The following is a 23,229-nucleotide window of genomic DNA, read 5'->3' on the forward strand; positions in this document are numbered from 1 at the left end:
GTTCTACTGTTCCCAGAGATATGAGATGGTTTACTTCTTCTCACAGATGTTCGTGAGAGGGGTCCCTATAGAGGGATGGCAAAGGGAAGTAGGTAGGGGGTTTGGAGGTAAGGAGGATGGAGTAACCATTTGATTATTTCTACCAATCTGTCCATGGTAATGTACTGCCAGATTGAGTAGAATGGAAGTAGACAATTTCCAAAAGCCTTGCCAGTTGGCCAGTTGTGTCAACACAGAGAGATGGGATTCTTGAACCCTCGACCAAGGTTTCAAATCTGTTGTCTATAAGTTGATGGCTGAGAGATAGCAGTCAAAGGAGTGGATTGCCGTCTCCTCAAAGTTTTATTTCCACCCCTGTTGGTCGTAGTATCTATTGCGTTGTGTGTACAGAGGGGGTCAGAATCTTTGAGGAGTCTGATAATTGCTCTGCCATCTCTTGTTCTTAGGTGTGTGGATGTCCAAAGATTGCAAGGTGGCCCCTGAGTCTTTCAAAGTGGGCAGTGTCTCATCCATTTTGTCTGCAAAGAGTTTGGAGACTTTGAATTGTAAGCACTCTATGGTGGACTGTACTGGCTTTGGAAAATCTGATAGATGAAGCCAGGAGGCTCTCTTCATAATGACCGCTGTTGCTATGGATCTCGATGCAGCTTGTAGCTCTATTCTGGTGATGAGGTGGCCCTCTGTGATGAGTGCTTTGTACTGCTCTTTTTTGTCTTCTGGAATAAAGTTAATACATTCAGAGAGACTTGCGTAATTAATGTGATTTTTCCAATAGGGCCACATAGTTGGCAATTCTTAATTGTAAGGTTGCAGCCAAATATGCTTTGTCGAACGGGATGAGCCGTTTCCAGTCTGTGTCATATGGGGTGCTTCTGTAGTATTGTTGTCTACCCCATTCAGAATTTTGTTTTCTTTTGGTACTTGTTTAACAGCCTTAGATCTAAAATATGCCTGAGAAGCCACTTTGCCTTTGGATATAGGAAGTAAAGAGAATAAAATCCCTTTCCTCTGAACAATATAGGAACTTTCTGTATGGCCCCCATGAGGAGTAGAGATTGAATCTCCTGAAGTAGCACACTCTCAAGAGAGTGGTCCCTGAAGAGGGATGGGGAAAGAGGGTGGAAGTGGGGAACAGAAATACATTGAAGAGTGTATCCCAGTTCAACTGTGCTTAAGACCCACTGATCCATGGTGATACAGCTGCAAGCACTTAGAAAATGGGACAGATGGCTGGTTAAAACTGGGGTGGGGAAAGATAGCACTGTGAGGAGTAGTATAATGCTCTCAACTGAGAGATGAAAATTGTTTAGGTGACCCAGTTTGCCTAGAAGAAATAGCAGCTGCAAAGGAGGGTGGAGGAGAAGGATGCCTCTTGTAACTTCTGTGCTCTCTTTCTGGACAGGTCTTGAGAATGTGGCAAGAATGTTACCTGCACACTTTAGGGCACCCCACCTTTACCCTTCCGTGAGCTCAAAGTGTAACCCAGTTAATTTAGGCACCCCCATCTTACGGCTCCGAGTGAAAGGCATCTACCTTTACCTAGTTCCTAGGTCTCAAGACCATCCTTACCTAGTCCCTAGGGCTCATGGCATACTCCCCTGTGGTTTTGCTGAGCCTTTTACCAGTGAAAGAGCCTTACACAGTAATATCCTTAATCTCTGTTTATTAACAGTTACCAGAACAGAATACACATGCTAAATATACAATGCTCATCACTCCCAGTAAGGCAGATGAACATTTCCTGATGGCCAGTCCAGACCAAGTTATCCAGGGTTCCAGCTTCTGCACAACATAGCTGGTAAGGTGTTGAGTTCTGGCAGCTCTGGTCTTGGGCTGTGTCCTGGAGTTAGGTTCCAAAAAACTTCCTTTTGGACCCTAATTTATATAGTTAAACTTGAGTCCTACTTAGCTATACCTTGTCTATCATTTTAAACTAAAGTACTACAAAACAGTATTTTTCACCAATCCTAACCCATTATGAAACAATTCTTTAACCAATTGTATCCTAACACCTTAGCAGATTTAAATCTTGCAAAGTTAGTTATGCAACACACAGAAACAATCAAAGATTCAGACAGAAACCATACAGATAAACAATGGAGAAATAGGGACTATAAAGGCAAAACAATCAAGTAGTATAGACAGGGCTGCCCAGAGGTGGGGGCAAGTGGGGCAATTTGTCCCAGGCCCCAGGCCCCTCAGGGGCCCCGTGAGCCCTGGCCCAGCAATGGTCTGGGTCTTCAGTGGTGGGGAGCCTTTCAGTGCTGCCAAAGATGCGGAGCAACTGAAGGGCCCCCCGCCACCAAAATGCCCTGCAAGCCCTGACCCGATGGTAGTCCGGGTCTTTGATGGCATTTTGGCGGCGGGGGGTCCTTCAGTGCTGCTGAAAATGCAGAGTGACTGAAAGGCCCCCCGCTGCCAAAATGCTGCTGAAGAGCCAGACCGCCAGGTGATTACAAGTGCCGCAGCTCCCTCACTTTGCCCCAGGCCCCCTGAATCCTCTGGGTGGCCCTGAGTATAGATTTCACAAGCACAACTGTTGATAAGTGATTCCTTGTCAGACAGGATGCTACCAAAGTTTTCTTTAATTATTGTGACAAAGCTCTGTCCTTGTCTCCATAGGTCTCACGTTTCCTGGAGGATTTCGCTAGTCTCAGAGGCTCACTGTGACCCTCCACTAGCTCTTTTCTCTCTAGAGGCAAGGGTCACAGCCTACTGAGCCATTTTCATCATAAGCCAGCAAGGGAGGTGAGGAGAAAGTATTCTCCCTTGCACAGTCTCTGTTGTCTCCCAGTCTCAGTGATTAATCAGGGGGAGAGGGGAACAAAGAGGGGAACCCGCCTTCTACTCGGGGCTCCAGCCCAGAGACCTTAATAGTATCAGCTATGATAGTTGAACTTTTAGAAACAGGACAAATACAATTCCCTGGGCTACTTCCCCACAGCAACCCCCACTTCCTCAAGCTCCACTTCACCGTTACCTCAGAGCCTCCTTCCTTGTGCCTGATATGGTCTGTACTGCTCAGTCTCTCCAACAGCACAACTTCCTCCCACAGCTCCTGACATGCATGCCCACCTGACTAACTGGGAGGTTTTTAACTAGTTTCAGGCAGCCCCTGATTGGCTTCAGTTGTCTCAATCAACCTAGCTATCTCCACTGCTTTCTGGAAGGATCTTAATTGGCCCCAGGTGTCTTGATTAACCTGGAGCAACTGCCATTTGGTTACCATGGTTGTCAAGGTATGATTCCCCCACTCTGAACCTTAGCTGCCAAAAGATGGGGTAACCTGCATGAACTCCTCTAAGCTTAATTACTAGCTTAGAAATGATAGAGCTGCCACCACCCCAAAATATAGTGTTTTGGGACACTTTCTGGCCCCCAAACCCTTCCTTGGGGACCCCAAGACCCAAATCCCTTGGATCTCAAAACAAAGGGAAATAAACCATTCCCCTCCTTTCTTCCTCCCAGATTCTCCCCTCCCTGGGTTACGCTGGGAGATCACTGTGATTCAAACTCCTTGAATCTTAAAACAGAGAGGAAATTTACCTTCCCCCTCTTCTCTCCCCCTCCCAGACTCTCCCTGAGACAGAGACAGTGATCCTAACACAGAGAGAAATCAGGCTTTACCTCCCCCACTTCTCTCCTTTCTTCCACCAATTCCCTGGTGAGGCCAGACCCCTTTCCCCCTGGGGTCTCACACAAGAATAAAAAAACAATCAGGTTCTTAAAAAGGAAAAAGCTTTTAATTAAAGAAATAATTTTTACTTTTTTTTCTCTGTAAAATCACGATGGAAAATGTTACAGGGTCTTTCAGCTTATAGACACTAGAGAGCAGCCTCCCCACAGCACAAATACAAGTTGCAGCAAACAGAGATACAATCCTTCCAGCAAAATACACATTTGCAAATAAAGAAAAACAAAAATCTAATCCACTTTCTACCTATTACTTACTATTTAAACAGAAGAGACTTTTTCAGAAGATTGGAGAGTCTGTATACATGTCTGGTCCTGCCCAGACTCCAGAGAGAACAAAACAAACAAAAAAAAAAACAACCCAAAAAGCACAAACAAAGGCTTCCCTGCACCTAGATATGAAAGTATCTTGTCTCCTGATTGGTCTTCTGGTCAGGTGTTCCAGGTTTACTGAGCTAGTTTACCCTTTACAGGTAAAAGGGACATTAACCCGTAACCATCTGTTTATGACAATGGTGACAGGGATTTGTTTAGCCTGGGGCTAACACACCCGTTTCTCACTACTTTCCTATAGACATCTGGCCTTGCCCTGTCACACCATCTTATGATCTGTTTCTTTATCGGGTGATGGTGGTACTATTAGGACAAGAGCACCTTCTTAACAGCTCAATATTATATTGTTCTGATGCAATTTAGATGGAATATGAGAATATGACTCTCTGCTTCTTAGCTTATGTTTGCTGCTGCTTACTGCAGAAAAAAGCCTGAGACCTTACAGAAGATCTGAAGCTGTTAGGAATGCTGTGGGCTTTCGTTTTGCTGCTAGTCTATAGATCCCCAGAGACTTAAGGGTTGCCTTTGAATCCTTAAGACTATGAAGCATCTCTTCTATTTTATTGGAAAACAGTAAGGGACCTTCAAAAGAAAGGTATTGAATTGTTTGTTGCACCTCTTAGGGAAGGCTGATGACTGCTGCCAAAATGAACAGTGCATAGTGATGGAGGAAGCCATAGCTCGAGCTGCAATCTGCCTCATCCAGGTTTGCCTGCAACATTGTCCAGGCAACTAATTTGTCCTCTTCCACTATTACAGAGAACTCCTGCTTTGTCTCACCATGACGCTTGTCTTTGAGCTTCAGGATATTATCCCATAGGCTGAAATTGTAGTGCCCAAAAAGAGCTTGCTGGCTCACAGTCTTAAGCTGTAAACTCCCTGCAGAATAAAAAGTTTCCTGCCAAAAAAGTCTCTTATTTGCTTCCTTTCCCTTTGGAGTAAGAAGCCTAGAATCCCTGCCTCTCTTTCACTGCAGCAGCAATCGCCAGGAAGCCCGAGGAGGGTGGTTGTAGAAATGGATCCTTGTAAAGGAACAGAATAGCTCTTCTCCACCCTTTTAGCAGTTGGAGGCAGGGAAGATGGGGTCTGCTATAAAATCCTGACAGATTCCAGATTCCCCCCTAGAGGGTCCTTCAAAGGCAAAAATGTCCATGCCTGTGTGACCTTTGCTGTATCTCTTCTGTTTGGATAGCCAGAGTTGCAGCCAACCTCCTCAACAAATCTGGATGAGCTCTGAAATCATCAGGAGGGAGAAAAGGTAGACTCATTCACTCTGCCTCCTCAGGTGATGTAGAAGAATAGACTAAGTGTGTTGAGGAGGCCCCTCCTCCAATTCCTCTACAGAAGAGTACTGAGCACATGTTTCCATCTGCATGGTACTGGTCTTAGTACCAGAGGAGATAAGATAATCATCTTCCTGCAGATGCTCCTGGTGCCTCGCTGAGGTAGAAAGGTGGTAAGGGAGCAGAGAGGCTCTCTAATGTGGAGGGAAGACCCCAAGGGCCTCTGGCTCTTAGAGTGCCGAGCTGTGATTGGTACCACGGGCAGGCAGGCACCTCACTACAGCTACTGGGAATGGTTGAGGCAACAAAGGTTCAGCTTCAGAGTCTGATGAGGAGCCCCCTTCCACACACCATTGGGGAACTGACCTGTCAGTAGCTGAGAGCCAAGCTCTGAGTCTGGAGAAGGGAATACTGGTAATATCATTGTTGGCTTGCCTCTAGATGGAATCCTATTCCGAGGTGCCACGAGAGAAGAAGTGGTCAGTACTCAACAGTGCTCTGGGGCTGGACTTGGGGCTGTAGAAGTGTGTAGTTCCAATCCAACTGTGTGAGATGCCTGAATTGCAGGAAAAGATGGAACCGAGAGGTTATGGATATCCCTGGCTACCTCAAAAACCTCACGTGTTGACAGCACAGGAAAGGGGTCCTGGGTCTGCAGTACCGAAAGGTATGCTAGGTCATTCAGAGATTGGTCTCAATGGACCCTTTCTGGGTTCTGGAATCAGCAATCCCTCCTGGCTTACAGAGTGCTCCTGGGGGTGCGACTTCTTTAAGCACCCCTCTGAGTCCTTGCGTCAACTCAGAGCCTTTGTATTAGACTTGAAAGGCCGCACTACTGAGTCTTTAAGAAACTTATACAGTATCTTCTTAGGCACCAATGATGTGGATCTACCTGTGGACACCATCAGATCAAGTCTAGCACTCCTGACTGACTTGGATGTTTGTGGTACCCATACAGAGTGGAAAAGTTCCGACAGTGGATGAAGCATAGACTCCCTAAGCTGGTACTCAAGTCAGGCAGCCCTGTCCATTTTCGAGAAGTGTTTGAAACCACTACAAATGTGACATTTGTCACTTACCTGAGCCTCTCCCACACACTTAAGTCAGCTGGGGTGTGCGTCAATCACAACATAGACCTGTTACATGAACAACAGACCTTGAAGCCAGGAGAACAGGGCATTAGTTTGGTAGCAAACTGGGTACCCAACTGGGCACTGGTAACCCTACACTAAAAAAATACTAATCTATACTTATTCTTATAACTATTTACAGATATTCTACAGATATACTAAAAACTAACACTACAGGTATTATATGCACTAAGGATGGGAAGATAAGTAGATACAAAGATCACATCTCCAACAACCACCACCACCACCACCACCACTGCTAGCAGTAGGAAGGAACAGAGGTGGGGTTGGGGGCAGCGTGGCCCTTTACACCTGTGTGCAGTGGCACGAGGCAACAGAGGCCCAATGGGTAAAGCTGAGGGAAAAATCTCTGACAACTCTGCACAAGGCTCACGCACATGTACAGTGCAATGGACATGTGCAATCACTCCAAGAAGAACACAAATTCTAGCTGTTTCTATGCATTCCATCTATAGTACATACATTAATTTCCATCTTCAGTCATTTTAATACGATGATATATCTGTAAATTTTGAGGCGTCCTATGTATCACCGAGGGCCTGATTGGCTCCACAATCCTTACTCGACATAATGGAGGGTTGCTGAAATGGGCCCCGAGTTCTTATATTAGATAAAGCTCCCACCGTTTAATCACATATCTTATATAAAATTGCTTACATGTCTTACAACACATGCAAGTAGTGTCAGGCAGAGACTAATGACTACAGAATTAGACCCAAAGTTTATATCAATTACATGCATGGTACAATAATTACCTGAATTATATTTCAAGCACTTATGTGTTTGGGTGAATTAATCAGTTTTACCTGATGATTCAGCTTCTTGTTCTGAAGAATTGTCAGTCTTTTCTGTGTGAACATAAATGTTAATATCTATTAACAGCGCAACACTAATTCATTTGTTTATATATAATTTAGTTAATTATACCTTTAGAATGTTTTTACATAACTCATATTTACACAGCTCCAACTTCCATTCCTTCACAGCTCACATCGCCTACACCCAAATCATTCTCCACCCAATCCTTCCTACCCATATCCTATATCCATTACAACATATAAAAATTTAGATAAAGTCAATGGCAAAGTATTATAGCTGGATTGGTTGTGGAGGGTTATGCAGTTGTGTGAATTTGGTTTGTGGTATGTGGAGAAGATATGGAAAAGACAGAGTTGGGTACTCAGCGTGTAAGAGTTGAGAATGAGTATGTGGTGTGGAGGGATTGGTCAGGTATGAAAGAAAAGTAAGCTGGATTGTGAAGGCTGTGAGTTGAATGTGAAGGAAGTCTTAGACTGACATGGACATGTGAAGATTGTAAAGAAGGTTGAATCAGATGCATGGCTTCTAGGAGCATAAAAGTTGCATGTGTATCAACAGAATAAAGACATTTGAAGTATTGCTACTGTATGCACCATAGCCCTTATTACCTTTTTCCTTAGCCACATATAAAAAACTCTTGTGCTACAGAAAAAAAAAGTGTATGGAAACAGACTTTTCACCAAAATGCATGCCTAACTCCTATCAAAGTCAACGGGATTTTTATGCACATGGAGAAATGTAGCATTCCTATCCTCACTGCTTTCAGAACAAACTGCAAAACTCATGTTTTCAGTTTAGCTTTTCTGCAGAACAACAAAGAAGGAGATTTAAAATATTCTGACAATGGAGATGAGAAAGAAATATATTTTCTTTTTTGAATATAAGGCATTTGGATAGCACATAATGGTTGTGGGACAAAATAGATAAATATTTCTTTACCTTTGCTGGTGTCAGATCTTGTATCTCTACTCTGCTCTTCTATGCTTCTTTCTTCCTCAGGCTTAGTGGCCTCACTTTCTTCATATTCATCTGTTTCTTTGTAACTACCAGTTTCTTGGGCATCTATTGCAGCTGTGAAATATCATTTACAGAAGTCATAGCATAAGACAAAAAACATTTCTTTGAAATTACTTCTTTGACCCTAATTTCAGTAACTATTTGTCTTGAATAAAAACAGAAGCAAAATACTGTACCTGAAAAATTTAAAAACCAAAATAAAAAAGGAAAAAGCATTTAAAAACATTATATAGCACACTTGATGTGAGCATCTCTATAATCTTGATAGAGTGCAATGATTCTAAATATTGTCAAACGTAGAATTTATTTATTTATTTGGAACACAGAATGTCCGTGAAATATGATGCAACTGCTGGCTTCCTCCCCACAACTTAGCATGCTGGTAGCCTCCATGAAGTCAAGAATACTAGCAGCAGGGGCTTAGACAACAGCAAGAGAGGAAATCACAACATCTGCAACCACTGGGCTCCTCCAAGAAGTTAGAAATACCACCAGCCACCTCCACCATCCCCTCAACCCTCTTGTGTAGAAACATCGTTTTCCCTCCTCAAATTTTGAGATTGAGATCTGACAAGAAGAGGGAGCCCTTTGTACCCTGTTCTGAGGACATTTCTTTGTGTGCTGTGCCATGACAGCTTTGCTTTTCTGATCCCCATGTGCATGATGGCCAAAAAAGTAGAGTAAAGCTGTCAAGAGCTGCAGAATTGGAAGTCTGGGATCACACTGGAAGTGGGAGCCTTATGTTCTCAGCTGCGATGGGCATAGGGAGATAAAACAAGAGGGGACTGATATCCGTGTGAAAACCAAATTGTTTAATACTTATTAAATCACATTAGTTCAACACTGGGTCTTATTTAAAGCACAGGGCAGTGATTAACAGTGACCCTAGTTAGAAGCTCATACTGTTTAGTACAGGTCGGTGGTTAACAGAATCATCATGATCCATGTTCTAATCATGGAGAAGGCCCTTGATTTTTTTTGTAGTGATGAGAAGCAATAGGTGACTCAGCTGTCCTTGTTCTAGTCAGTCAATGTGAGCTCCATGTAGAAAGTTTGTAGAAACACTTCACGATGACATTCTCTAGCTTCATTCAGTGCACAAAATCACTAAAAAGATGAGGAGAGTGAGGCAAAAGATGATGAATGGATATAGGACATTCTCATTATTGGGTTGATATCTCAAAACCTTCAGTAAAGCTCATCCAAATTTGAATGGATGTTTTCATTGGTTACTTAATGTACTCCTAAAAAGAAGACAGGGTTACTCACCTTGTGCGTAATTGAGGTTCTTCAAGATGAATGTCCTGTGGTTGCTCCACTGCAGGTGTCAGAGTGACCCTGTGTCATAGATCGGAGGTTTTCTGTAGCAGTGCTCATTCGGGGCACGTGTGCATAGTAGTCATCTTATGGTGCCATTGGCATCTCATCTAGCACGTGCATGACCCAACCCCTTCAGTTCTCTCTCTACTGCAGAGCTTTTTTAGCAAACTCTGAAGTGGAGAAGAGGAGGGTGGCTAGTGGAACATACATCCCAAAGAACCTCAGTTACTGCACAAGGTGAATAACCCTCTCTTCTTCCATGAATGATGTCCCTGTGAGTGCTCCACTTAAGGTGATTGTAGAGCAGTGCCCCACTGTGGATGGAAGGGGCTTCAGATTCACGTGTATTGTTGCAGAGAGCACAGTAAGGCCTATTATAGCATCTGACAGAGAACTTTGAGTGATGGCATAGTGATGTGCAAAGGTATGCACAGAAGCCTAGGTAGCTACCCTGCATATGTTAATTAGAGGTACATTGTTCAAGAAGGCTATAGACATTGCTATGGAATGTGTGGAGTGATATCTGGATCCCCTGTGGGGGTTTTGTGTTATGCAGTCGATAGTAAAGTTGGATACATGTGGAGATCCATCTGGATAGTCTCTGGGTTGATATTACACATCCTTTGGAGCATTCTGTTATGGAAATAAACAGCCTTGAAGATTTCCAGAACGGCTTGTTTCTGTTCACGTAGAACGCTATGGCTTGCCTGATACCATAGAAATCATAGAATATTAGGGCTGGAAGGGACCTCCGGAGATCAACTAGTTCAACCCCCTGCTCAAAGCAGGAGCAATCCCCAGACAGATTTTTGCCCCAGTTCCCTAAATGGCCCTCTCAAGGATTGAACTAACAACCCTGGGTTTAGTAGGCCAATGCTCAAACCACTGAGCTATCCCTATGTCTAGTGTATGTAGAATGGCCTCTTGTGAGTTCCCATGTGGTTTGGGGTAAAATGTGAGGAGGTGCACAGGTTGATTTATACGAAAGGTTGTTGATATTTTAGGTAAAATTTTTGGGTGTGGTCTCAACATGACTTTGTCCTTAAAGAATATGACATGTGGGGATCAGCCATTGGTGCCCCAATCTCACTCACTCATATAGCTGAGGTGATCGTGACCAAAAATGCAACTTTCATAGATAGATGAAGGAGGGAGCAGTTCACCAAGGCTTCAAAAGGGACTCCGATGAGGCATATAAGCACAAGGTTTAAAACCCATGTGGGTGTAAATTGTTGGACTTCCGGGTAAATGTTCTGTATGCCAGTGAGAAAGTGTTTAGTAACTGGGTGTGCAAATATGGAGGGTCCCTCAAACTTAGGGTGAAAGGCTGTAATAGCTGCTAGATGAACTTTAATTGAGCTTATGGATAAGTCTGATTCCTTCAGTTCAAGTATGTAGTCCAGTATGAACGGGAGTAGCACTGTTACTGCAGTCAACTGTTTTTGTTGGCACCATTGCAAGAATCAATTCCATTTTTGGAGATAAGTATTGTGAGTGGTGGATCTCTGGCTATTTAATAAACACGTTTCACTTGTTCTGAGCAGACTAATTTGTCGTATTGGAACCAAGTAGGCGCCACACTTTGAGATGAAGTTTCTCCAGATTTGAGTGCAGTGTCCTGCCTTTGTTCTGTGAGAGGAGATCCACCCACAGTGGAAGAGTTTGGTGGGGCACAGACCACTATACACATCAGGTAAGATTACTATGTTTGTGTGGACCACATTGGAATTAATCAGTATGATATGGGCCCTGTCAGTCTGTATCTTGTGAATTACTTTCGAGATTAGTGGTATCGGTGGGAATGCATACATGAATGACTCATCCCATGGGATGAGGAAGGCATCCCCCAGTGACTGGAGTCCCAGTCCTGCCCTGGAGCAGAAGAGTGGGCACCTGTGGTTTACTGATGATGCAAACAGGTCTACAGAGGGAAAGCTCTATTTCTGGAATACTGACTGGAGGACTGTTTATTTCTCATTTGTGCTCCTGGGAGAAATGTCTGCTTAGCATGTCCTCCATCATGTTCTGGCACCTGGGGAGGTAGGATGCCGCAATGGTTACATTGTGGAGTATGCACCATTTCCATAGTTTCATGGCCTCGGTGCATAGTGAGTGGGGAGGAGCTCCTCCCTGGCAATTGATATAGAACATGGATGCTATGTTGTCGGTCAGTATCTGGATTGACTACAGCTGGTGAGTTTGGAAACCACAACTCTAAGGCAGCCCCCCCAGGTGGACAGCCCTCGTGCCCTGGGCCCTGTAACCCACGATCCCAGCAGCATGGCAGGCAGGCTCTGAGGAGTGGAGGAAACGTGGAACTGGGAACAATTTTTTAATGGAATATCAAAAATTTCTAGCAACACTGAAATTTTCACCTCTAAAATTTTGATTTTGCAGAAAATGAATTTTGTGTTGGAAAATCATTCTGATGGAAAATTCTTGACCAGCTTCAGTCAGAACCATATTTTGAAGCTCCTTAGTGCATAACTATCACCCTCAACTCTAGAATATTTATATTCAATGTTCCACTTTGCCATTTCCCTCATTTGATCCCTATGTATCTACACATTTAATTAATATTTAACATATGACTTCCTTAAATTTCTAATTACAGTTTTTCTGGAAAAGATTCTGGCTTGAAAATAAAACTGTGGAAAAGAACACAGCTTAATACAACATAGCATAACCATAGAGTAGACACACCTGGGTAAAACAGTGAAACCCAAAGAGCAATCCCATGCTTTGTGTAATTACTTTCCAAAACAACTTTACAACTCTATAACCATGATGACATTTAAATGTGCTGATAGAGGGTTTAAAATATTCCCAAATAGTAGCAGCTTTATTTAACTCTTCTAAAAGCAAACAAGACAGCCCAAAAAGCTGGGAAACACCTTATTTACCTTGCTCTTTTAACATTTTTTCTATTTCCAGCTTATTTTTCACTTTTGTAATAGCAACATCTATTGCATCAATACGAGCTTGCTCAATGATTTTTTCCCTTGCTTCTTCCATGAATGGTTGAATAAGTTTGTCCATATCAAGAACCTAAAGAAAATATTTGAAAACAAAAATAAATCTAAATAAATAATCCTAATAAAATTTGATACATAGATAAACATATGCATAGATTCAGGCACAGATCACCCAATTCTGCAGTCAGTTACAATAGTAATTGTATCTGGAAAAACTGCACAGATTTCAGTGAAAGCAGCATTTGTCTCATCATTTGTTTGTGCAGTGAGTTATTTAAAAGTTATCTATCTTCATAAGAGAAGAAAAATTCATAAGACACAGACTCTCCACACAGTTAATGTAAATAACTGACAACTATCTTCCCCGTAAGGGAAAAATTATAAGTATCATAATTGTAACCTCCAAAATAGGTTACTTTCCTGTAACTAGATTTCACAAAATTACTGGATTTTTTCCACAAATCCATACATTTTGAATGTGTGCACTAACGACCCACTAAGAACATAAAGCTAATTAAATGGTCTCAGCATCTCTCTCAAGAAGATATGTAGGAGGAGAGAAGTGTGATCCAAACCATGCAATGTTCCGAGTGCCTGCTGAGAACCTTCTAAACATTATAATCAATGGGAGCTGTGGATACTTAGCACCTCTCAAACTCTGGCCTTGTATATTTAAGATAAAAAAGAAAGACAGTTACTCACCTTGCAGTAACTGAGTTTCTTCGAGATGTGTGTCCCTGTGGATGCTCCACTCTAGGTGATGGTGCGTCCCGGCGCCGTTGATTGGAGATTTTCGGTAGCAGTGCCTGGTCGGGATGCATGCACTCAGTCACTATCTCCTGTCTCATTGGAATCTTCCTGAGTGCATGCACCCCGCACCCTCCTCAGTTCCTTCTCTACCGTGGAGAATCATACTAGTACTCCAAAGTAGAGGGGAGGAGGGCAAGGAGTGGAGGAGGAGAAGCACGAGGGGAGAACTCCAGTTGCTGTTGTAAATCAAGTTCGCCGTCAGTGAAAGCCAGTTCAGGTGGAGAGAGTGGCAGTTCAAAAAGTGAGCCCTGTGCATCTAGGAGTGGAGAATGAGGCTCAGGTAGCACTGAAAGGTCACATTGAGTGAGAAACTGTTGCTCCTGCTCAGTGGGCTTAGCTGAGCCTGCTCTCTGCTCCAGCGCATTAGCAGGAGAAAGTGAAAGTGACAGTAGTGCTGCAGATTGCTTGGAGGTGCCCTGCTGCTGGTGCCCAGGTGGAAGATAGGCTCGGTGCCAACGTTCTTCTCGGTGCTGAGGAGGGGCACACTGCCGGCACCGCAGCTGTTTGCAGTGCCCAAGGGACCGGTGCCACGAGGACCTTCCCAGCATGGGAGGTTGGGTCCTTGCCTCTGCGCTCTGTCAGAGCTGTGGCTGAGGCATTAGAAAAAGCTGAGGCACCTGCCTTTGGTGCTGTCAGCACAGAGGATAGGGATCTCGCAGGAGACTCCCTACCCTTGTTAAAGTCTCTCCTCTGAGACTGTTCTGCTTCTTGCCTCTGCTCCAGAGAGGGTGAAGCAATGCTCCCAACTGGTTTGGATCTGGCCGGGGAGCGTGTGGGAGTGGGTTTAACTTTCCCAGTCTCTGAAAGCGCCTGTAAAGGATTTTTCCATCATCAGCCTTTTGAGCCACAGGTCCCTGTCGCGACGAGCTCTTGACTTGAGACTCGTGCAATGGAGGCACTTCATGGGGATGTGTGTGTCCTCGAGGCACTTCAGACAATGTGAGTGCCCATTTGACCGTGGCATGGAGTCCTGACAGGAAACGCACCTTTTGAATCCTGAAGCTCCTGGCATTATGAATTAGAAATGGCAAGGGAGAGTGTCTCAACAGCAGACAAGCCTGAGGGAATTTTTTTTTTAACTAAGTAACTAACTATACTAAAGGAAGGGAAACCACTGGGATGCAACTAATAATTATTTCTATGTTCTTTGTTACTGTTTCCTACAGAGACCAGCAAAGAAAGGCAGCACTGCCCTGAGTCCTGTCTTCAGCCGAGGACGGTTGAGAAGGAACTGAGGAGGGTGCGGGGAAGATTGCAGCGAGATGGGAGATACCAACTGAGTGCGTGCGTCCCGACTGGGCGCTGCTACCGAAAGTCTCCAACCAACAGCGCCGGGATGCACCGTCACCTAGAGTGGAGCACCCACAGGGACAGCACTCCAAGAAGAAGATTAAATTTTGTTTCAATTTTCTCTATATCCTCCAATAAGGGCTGCCTTACTAGTCTATACTCATACAGTCACAACATGTATACAGTTAACATATGGAAAGATATTATACTAGTAAAGGTAAATGACTACATGAAAGTATTAAGGTATACTACACTGCATAGTAAACCCAAACTCCGACTATGTTTAAGCTCAAGCACTCTAACACATTCCAGTATCCTCTCACAAGGCGGGCTGGCTGGCTCACCCAGGGTTCTAAGTATGAGCCCATGTTCTGCTGTAGCATGTGTCCAAGCCCACCCATTTAGCAGTGAAGATGGCAGTATCAGAAGCCCAAGCTGCAAGGCTTGTATTCAAACATGCCAGCAAGTTAAAGAAGTATGGGCTGGATGAATGGATTATAAGGTGGATAGAAAGCTGGCTAGATTGTTGGGCTTAATGGGTAGTGATCAATGGCTCCATGTCTAGTTGGCAGACGGTATCACGCGGTGTGCCCCAAGGGTTGGTTCTGGGGCTGGTTTTGTTCAATATCTTCATTAATGATCTGGAGGATGGCGTGGACTGCACCCTCAGCAAGTATGCAGATGACACTAAACTGAGAGGAGTGGTAGATATGCTGGAGAGTAGGGATAGCATACAGAGGGAATCAGAGAAATCAGAGGATTGGGCCAAAAGAAATCTAATGAGATTCAACAAGGACAAGTGCAGAGTCCTGCACTTAGGACAGAAGAATCACATGCACTGGTACAGACTAGGGACCGAATGGCTAGGCAGCAGTGCTGCAGAAAAGGACCTATGGGTTACAGTGGACGAGAAGCTGGATATGAGTCAACAGTGTGCCCTTGTTGCCAAGAAGGCTAACGGCATTTTGGGCTATATAAGTAGAGGCATTGCCAGGAGATTGAGGGACGTGATCATTCCCCTCTATTCAACATTGGTGAGGCCTCATCTGGAGTACTGTGTCCAGTTTTGGGCCCCACACTACAAGAAGGATGTGGAAGAATTGGAAAGAGTCCAGCAGAGGGCAACAAAAATGATTAGGGGGCTGAAGCACATGACTTATGAGGAGAGGCTGAGGGAACTGGGATTGTTTAGTCTGCAGAAGAGAAGAATGAGGGGGGATTTGATAGCAGCTTTCAACTACCTGAAAGGGGGTTCCAAAGAGGATAGAGCTAGACTGTTCTCAGTGGTACCAGATGACAGAACAAGGAGTAATGGTCTCACGTTGCAATGGGGAAGGTTTAGGTTGGATATTAGGAAAAACTTTTTCACTAGGAGGGCGGTGAAGCACTGGAATGGGTTACCTAGGGAGGTGGTGGAATCTCCTTCCTTAGAGGTTTTAAGATCAGGCTTCACAAAGCCCTGGCCGGGATGATTTAGTTGAGGATTGGTCTTGCTTTAAGCAGGGGGTTGGACTAGATGACCTCCAGAGGTCTCTTCCAACCCTCATATTCTATGATTCTGCCAATGATATCCCACAATTCTCCCACACCAACATACTGGCCAAGCTGTGGTGTTAGGAGAGCAAGATCCATTACTTTGGCAGCAGTACTAGAAACCTGCACGGTTATGAAGCCACAGAGGCTGGTGGTATTGGGGATCCACCATACTGGTAATCAGGCGTGGGAACAGAGTAAGTACCACAAGACTGCCTATTGCAAAGTGAAGGATGGAGATAGCGTGTCAGGGAATAACTCAGCTTGCTACCCCTACTACAAGGAATTTGACTGATTGTTGGGAACTGCACACAGAACAGTCAACCGTCCTCCACGACAGTCTGCTGAGCAGGAATGGCATGCTTATAAACCCAGGAAAAAAGGAAGCAAGGACAAGGAACACTCCTGGAAGAAAGCCTGGAGTTGCGCAGAATAGACCACAATGCTGCCACCTGGCTTAGATCAGGCTACACAGGAGGATCAGATATTGGACATCCTGGGTCAATATCTGGAGGACCTGTTTGGGGATGACATTGGGGAGCAATCTGCAGAGAAAGAAACAGCACAATAAACCCCGGAGCCAGAGCCTGGTATGTAGCAGTCACCATTTTTAGTGTTACTGCTATTAAGAAGGGGTTTTTTTTTTCCAAATTATGCCCAATATAATTGTCATTACATGCTGGGTGTGTGTGTGGATTTTGCTTGTGCTGAGGCCAGTAGCCATGCCATTTTTTAAAACCACCTCAGCCTGACACCATTTGAGATGTAAGATGGATTCCAGGACTGGAAAAAAAATTAAACAAGCAGCAAGTATTAACTTTTTACTAGAAACACAGTTATCGTTTGAAGGAGGTTTGGAGTATTAGCCTTCTGAAGCACAGCTTCATATTTTCTTTTGCATACAATTCTGTTTATAAGTTGGCTATGCCAGAATGCCCTCCTGGCACAGCTGTAGTCTCCTGTGTTGCCTGGATTAATCAGTCCTATTTGCAGTGGTGAACGTATTTAGTCTCTGGGGCCAGGGCCAGTGCAAGGAAGTTTTGCGCCCTCCCCCCACCCCGCCCTGAGGCACGCGCCCCCTCCCAGAAGTTCCCCGCCCCCATGGTAGCTCCCCACCCCCTGGCCTGGGAAGCACTGCAATAGTTCCCCACCCTAGCTCACCTGTGCTCCGTGTCCTCTCCAAGCATGCTGTCCTGCTCTAATTCTCCTCCCAGGCTTGGGCCCCAAACAGCTGATTGGCGCCGCAAGCCTGGGAGGCGGGAGAAGCGAAGCAACGATTGCATGGTGGAACCCCCGGGCTACTGGCGGTGTGTTGACCAAGGGAAACCCCTGGGCTGCTGGCAGCAGCTCAGACTCCTTCTCCCTCCCAGGGCAGCGGCCGCTCAAATGCTTAAAAAAAATTTGGGGGGCACTGCTTTTTGCCGCCCCCAAATCTTGGCACCCTAGGCAACCACCTAGTCCACCTAAATGGTAGCACCGGCCCTGTCTGGGGCCCTGTAGTGCGGTGGACCCCCCCCTCGATCCTGCCCTGAAGGGTTAAAAACAGCCCTGGGAGGGGGCTGTGGCTGGAGAAAGCAGCTTTTAGGCTAGGCTGATTGGGGGAAGTGGCTGCAGTCGGGGCCATGCCCCAAACAGACTCAGCTGGCCCTATAAAGGCAGAGAAGCCAGGGGCAGACAGAGTCTCTCTCTGAAAGCAGGGAGAGAAGGGCCTGGCTGCAGGGAAATAGAGACAGAGTACCTGAGTAGAGCAGGGCTGTGGAAAGGCTGAGGAGCTCCAGCCTGGAAAGCCCCAGGTTGCAGCCTAGAATTGGACTAAAAGGTACTGGGGCTTGCAGAGGGCAGCCCAAGGGTAGGCAAAGGCAGCAGGTCCAAACCCAACCTTGCCAGTGATGAGTGATTGATACTGCGGTCTGCCCCAGGGTGTGGGGGCTAGATGATGACTGGCAGTAGCCTGATACTGAGGTGAGGTGAGGTGGGGATAGTGGGTGAGGTTTCCCCTAGGAGTGGGAGACCCTGAGAGAAAGGGGTTACTGCCAGGGGGCAGCACCCCAGCTAACAGGGCACCGGGGTCTGGGAGGGACACAGGGACCAGAGGACACTCCGGAGCTGGAATGAGCTAATTCCTGAAGTCACCAGCAGGAGGTGCCGCAGGGGTGAGTCCGCACCTCTACAGGGCCTGTCTGGTCATGGCATGCTGTCTGAGCTGCTGCAGTACTTGTCAGAGTGGCCGATGTTCTGGCCTGGATAAAGGGCAGATATGAGGTGTGTGTATCAATGCAAAGTACATGCTCAAAGATGAGCTTGAAAAGCATGGGTTTGCATGCGCAGATACATGAATATGGGTCTACTATGCGGTGTGGACACAGCTTTAGTGGAATGAGTGGGTGGCATGCATCACTGTTTGAGATCAGACATATCGATAGCCTTCACATCAACCTGCTGCGACTAAAGACCATCTGAACAATATGTACTGCTTTTAAACAGAAGTGAAGAGCTTATGTATGGTATCTTACATCTAACATCCTTACTACTATTCAAATAACATTCTAAGATCTGGAAGTCTAACCCTACAAGTTACTTAAAAATATTTATATATACCCACCTTTCCTTTATATTTGTTTGCAATCCAGTTACAAAGAGTTGTTTTTCCAGACAATGGAGGTCCAAATACTACTACTTTACAAGGAGGAAGTGGCATAGGTGGTAGCAGATAGGGACGTGGATTCAACATAAATTCTCTCAACGCTTCTTGAGATGAAAATAAATACATTTTACCTAGGAAACTTTAAAAAATTGAAAAAATATACATGGTTAATCTTAGATCTATGTTTTAACACCCAAATCATACCAAGTTCTGCTTACCTGACAGCTAAATCTGGAAGCCCCATTACAATGTTACCCTCTTTTAAAGCTACAGGACATGCTCGACCCCACCTACTTCTGCACCATCGGTATCTAGGTGCTATTATTTTGAAGGATGAAAGAGTCCGGAAAAGTTCATCCTGTTAATTAGAACAATAATAAAAGTATGTATACTTTTTCCCCTATATTTTTATATGCCCTATTTTGTGTAGCTTAACATTGTGAAATATTTTCTAAGGAAGTGAGTATACTCTTCTTAAAGAACTGTTGCATTGTGCTTAGTAGCTATTTTAATGAATTCACAAATTTTGGTTTTAAGTTTTTTTCAGACCAGCAGTACTCCACTGTAAGGAATAACTATCTGAGATATTTCATTTTTAAACATAACCCTGTTTTTTTTAAATGATTTGTTGTAAAAACTAATATACGTTTTTAAAAGAGCATGAAGCACTGATAACTTACATTATATCTTTAGAGCTGGCATTACTAAAAGACTCAATAATAATAAAGGAAAGTTTTAAATGCTAATTTTAAAGAGAGGAAGTGAGTCATAGGAGATGGGGAGAAAGAGAGATACATTGGGCAGTACAAGTAATCCTGAGCTAAGGAGATTGGTATTGAAGGGGCAAAAAGGAGACCAAAAGCTGAGGAGATGCAAACACTTGAGTTCTAGGTTTATGGAATGGAAATGCCAATTATGATATATTGGTTGTTTGATAGAACTATTTGCAAGGCATATCAAACAGAGGATGGGAATCATATTCATTACCAAAATTACTTTGTCTTTCTCAATACACAGGAATCTTACTCATTCTCAGGGTCTAATAAAGATGTATTCTGTGAAAATATATCTTTTCCTGTAAAAGTAACTATAGCCAGGAAGGTCTCACCAGCAACTTTTCAAATCTTTGATGATTTGGTGACACGACAGGAAAGATCACGATGCATGCTTATTAGTATAAAGGATTTCAAAAGATATCATACTGATAAGCCTTAAGAATTGTCTGTCTGTAAGACATCTATGTTCTCAGTTGCACACAGAAGGGGCCCACAGGACTTATCTTTTTCAGGAGATCTCCCTACAGAAATCACACACAATGATGAAAATAGAAGAGGTCAGCACTAATCTACCTTATTTCTACTTTAATGTGGAAAGTAAAATGTGTTTGCTTTTAGGAATTGAAGCACATAGGGTTTTTATTTTTGATCAGGTATGTCACAAAGCCTCCGGGGGGAGGGGGGGGATGGAAATGGTATGAAACCAACCTGCTGATGGGATTTTTATTCTTCGACCAATTTTTTTTTTCAAAAAATCTGTTTATATGAAGTATCAGAGGGGTAGCTGTGTTAGGCTGGATCTGTAAAAGCAGCAAAGAGTCCTGTGGCACCTTATAGACTAATAGACGTATTGGAGCATGAGCTTTTGTGGGTGAATACCCACTTCGCCGGATGCATATAGTGGAAATTTCCAGAGGTAAGTATATATATGCAAGCAAGAATCAGGCTGGAGATAATGAGGTTAGATCAATCAGGGAGGATGAGGTCCTCTTCTAGCAGTTGAGGTGTGAACACCAAGGGAGGAGAAACTGCTTTTGTAGTTGGCTAGCCATTCACAGTCTTTGTTTAATCCTGAGCTGATGGTGTCAAATTTGCAGATGAACTGAAGCTCAGCAGTTTCTCTTTGAAGTCTGGTCCTGAAGTTTTTTTGCTGCAGGACGGCTACCTTGAAATCTGCTATTGTGTGTCCAGGGAGACTGAGGTGTTCTCCTACAGGTTTTTGCATCTTGCCATTCCTAATATCTGATTTGTGTCCATTTATCCTTTCACATAGGGACTGTCCAGTTTGGCCAATGTACATAGCAGAGAGGCATTGCTGGCATCTGATGGCATATATTACATTGGTGGACGTGCAGGTGAATGAACCAGTGATGGTGTGGCTGATCTGGTTAGGTCCTGTGATAGTGTCGGTGTCGCTGATGTAGATATGTGGGCAGAGTTGGCATTGAGGCTTGTTGCATGGATTGGTTCCTGAGTTAGTTACTATGATGCGGTGTGTAGTTACTGGTGAGAATATGCTTCAGGTTGCCGGGCTGTCTGTGGGCGACAGACAGGCTTCCCGCTCATCTGGAGCCCTGCTGCTGTGCGTGCAGCACTCTGAGGGGCGCTACCTAAGGTCTGTGAAAGTGAGGGATCATTGTCCAGGACAGGTTGTAGGGGTTTTAGATGGGGAGTATATGTGATGGTCAATGGAGTTCTGTTGGTTTCTTTCCTGGGCTTGTCTTGTAGTAGGAGGCTTCTGAATACACATCTGGCTCTGCAGATCTGTTTCCTTATTTCCTTGTGTGGGTATTGTACTTTTGAGGACGCTTAGTGAAGATTTTATAGGTGTTGATCTCTGTCTGAGGGGCTGGAGCAGATGCAGTTGTATCTCAGTGCTTGGCTGTAGACAATGGATCGTGTGGTGCTGTTGTCGTCATGAACAGGTCTGACTACCAAAAGGAGGCCACCAGACAACTCTCCAATACCAAATTCTACAGGCCACTTTCCTCAGATCCCACTGAGGAACACACTAAGAAACTGCAACATCTACTCAGGACACTCCCTACACTAGCACTGGAACAAATCAACACACCCTTAGAGCCCCAATCAGGGTTATTCTATCTACTACCCAAGATCCACAAACCCGGAAATCCTGGATGTCCCATCATCTCGGGCATTGGCACTCTCACTGAAAGACTGTCTGGATATGTGGACTCTCTACTCAGACCCTATGCCACCAGCACACCCAGCTATCTCTGTGACACCACTGATTTCCTGAGAAAACTACAATGCATTGGTGACTTTCCAGAAAACATCATCCTAGTCACCATGGATGTAGAGGCTCTCTACACAAACATCCCACGCACAGATGGAATACAAGCTGTCAGGAACAGTATATCCCTGATGATGCCACAGCACAATTGTTTGCAGAGCTCTGTGCCTTTATCCTCACACATAACTATTTCAAATTTGATGACAATATATACCTCCAGATCAGTGGCAATGCTATGGGTACCTGCATGGCCCCACAATATGCCAACATTTTTATGGCTGACCTGGAACAATGCTTCCTCAGCTCTCATCCACTCACATCCCTTCTCTACCTACGCTACATTGATAACATCTTCATCATCTGGACCCATGGGAAGGAGAATCTGGAGGAATTCCACCACGATTTCAACAGCTTCCACCCCACCATCAACCTCAATCTGGACCAATCTACACAGAGGTCCACTTCCTAGACACCACGGTGCACGTGATGGTCACGTTAACACCACCCTATACCGAAAACCCACCGACCGCTATGCCTACCTTCATGCTTCCAGTTTCCATCCTGGACACACCACATCATCCATTGTCTACAGCAGGGGTCGGCAGCCAATTTTTAATGACATGCTGGGGCCTGCCGGGACCCCAGTGTGCGATTAAGAACTCTGCCAATGCAGTAAGCCGCAGGGTCCGCACTCCCAGGCCGGAGTGCCTGGCTGAGCACAGCAAGCCCCCGGCCCCTGCCTCGCCTTCCCCCAGAGCCCTGCTGCTGTGCACAGTGCTCTGGGGGCCGCGGCTGTGCGCTTCTGAGGGGCAGAATTTAGTTCCATGAGGAGGACCCCTTCCCGCTCATCTGGACCCCTGCCGTTGCACGCAGCCCTGGCCTGCCCCGCCCCGCCCCCCAGAGTGCTGCACGCACAGCGGCAGGGCTCCAGATGAGCGGGAAGCCTCATGGTAAGGAGTCCAGGGCTGGGGAGGGTTGGATAAGGGGTGGGGCAGTCAGAGGACAGGGAGCAGTGTGGCTTGGATGGGGGGTGGGATCCCAGGGGGGATAGTTGGGGCGGAGGTCTCTGGAGGGGGCAATCAGGGAGCAGAGGGGGTTGGATGGGGCATGCAAGTCCTGGGTCTGTTTGGGGGGTGGATAGGGGTCAGGGCAGTCAGGGGACAGGGAGCAAGGAGGGTCCTGGAGAGGCAGTTAAGGCGTCTCTGGAGGGGATGGTCAGGGGACAAGGAGCTGGAAGGGTTGGATGAGTCAGAGTTCTGGGGGGGCTGTCAGGAGGTAGAGGTGTGGAGAGGGGTTGGGCGATCTGGGGGGCGTTGTATGGGTCCAGAGTT

At 45.2% G+C, this 23,229-nt stretch overlaps 1 protein-coding gene across 8 annotated transcripts in view; it reads right to left on the reverse strand.

Annotated features, from left to right (window-relative positions):
• Nucleotides 1–23,229, reverse strand: part of AK9 (adenylate kinase 9) — a 253,414-nt gene that overhangs the window by 180,356 nt on the left and 49,829 nt on the right. For 7 of the 8 annotated variants that reach the window (XM_030556086.1, XM_030556085.1, XM_030556087.1 and 4 more), the window contains 5 exons: nt 19,087–19,226; nt 18,827–19,007; nt 12,520–12,664; nt 8,219–8,350; nt 7,267–7,308 (listed from right to left, as the gene is read on the reverse strand). In XM_030556086.1, the coding sequence (XP_030411946.1) occupies nt 7,267–7,308; nt 8,219–8,350; nt 12,520–12,664; nt 18,827–19,007; nt 19,087–19,226 (640 nt within the window). Of the gene's footprint in view, nt 1–7,266; nt 7,309–8,218; nt 8,351–9,333; nt 9,404–12,519; nt 12,665–18,826; nt 19,008–19,086; nt 19,227–23,229 lie in introns of those variants that run through there. The other variant, XM_030556093.1, reaches the window with a different exon arrangement.

The sequence above is a fragment of the Gopherus evgoodei genome, chromosome 3 (assembly GCF_007399415.2).
Source record: "Gopherus evgoodei ecotype Sinaloan lineage chromosome 3, rGopEvg1_v1.p, whole genome shotgun sequence".
NCBI lineage: Eukaryota > Metazoa > Chordata > Testudines > Testudinidae > Gopherus > Gopherus evgoodei.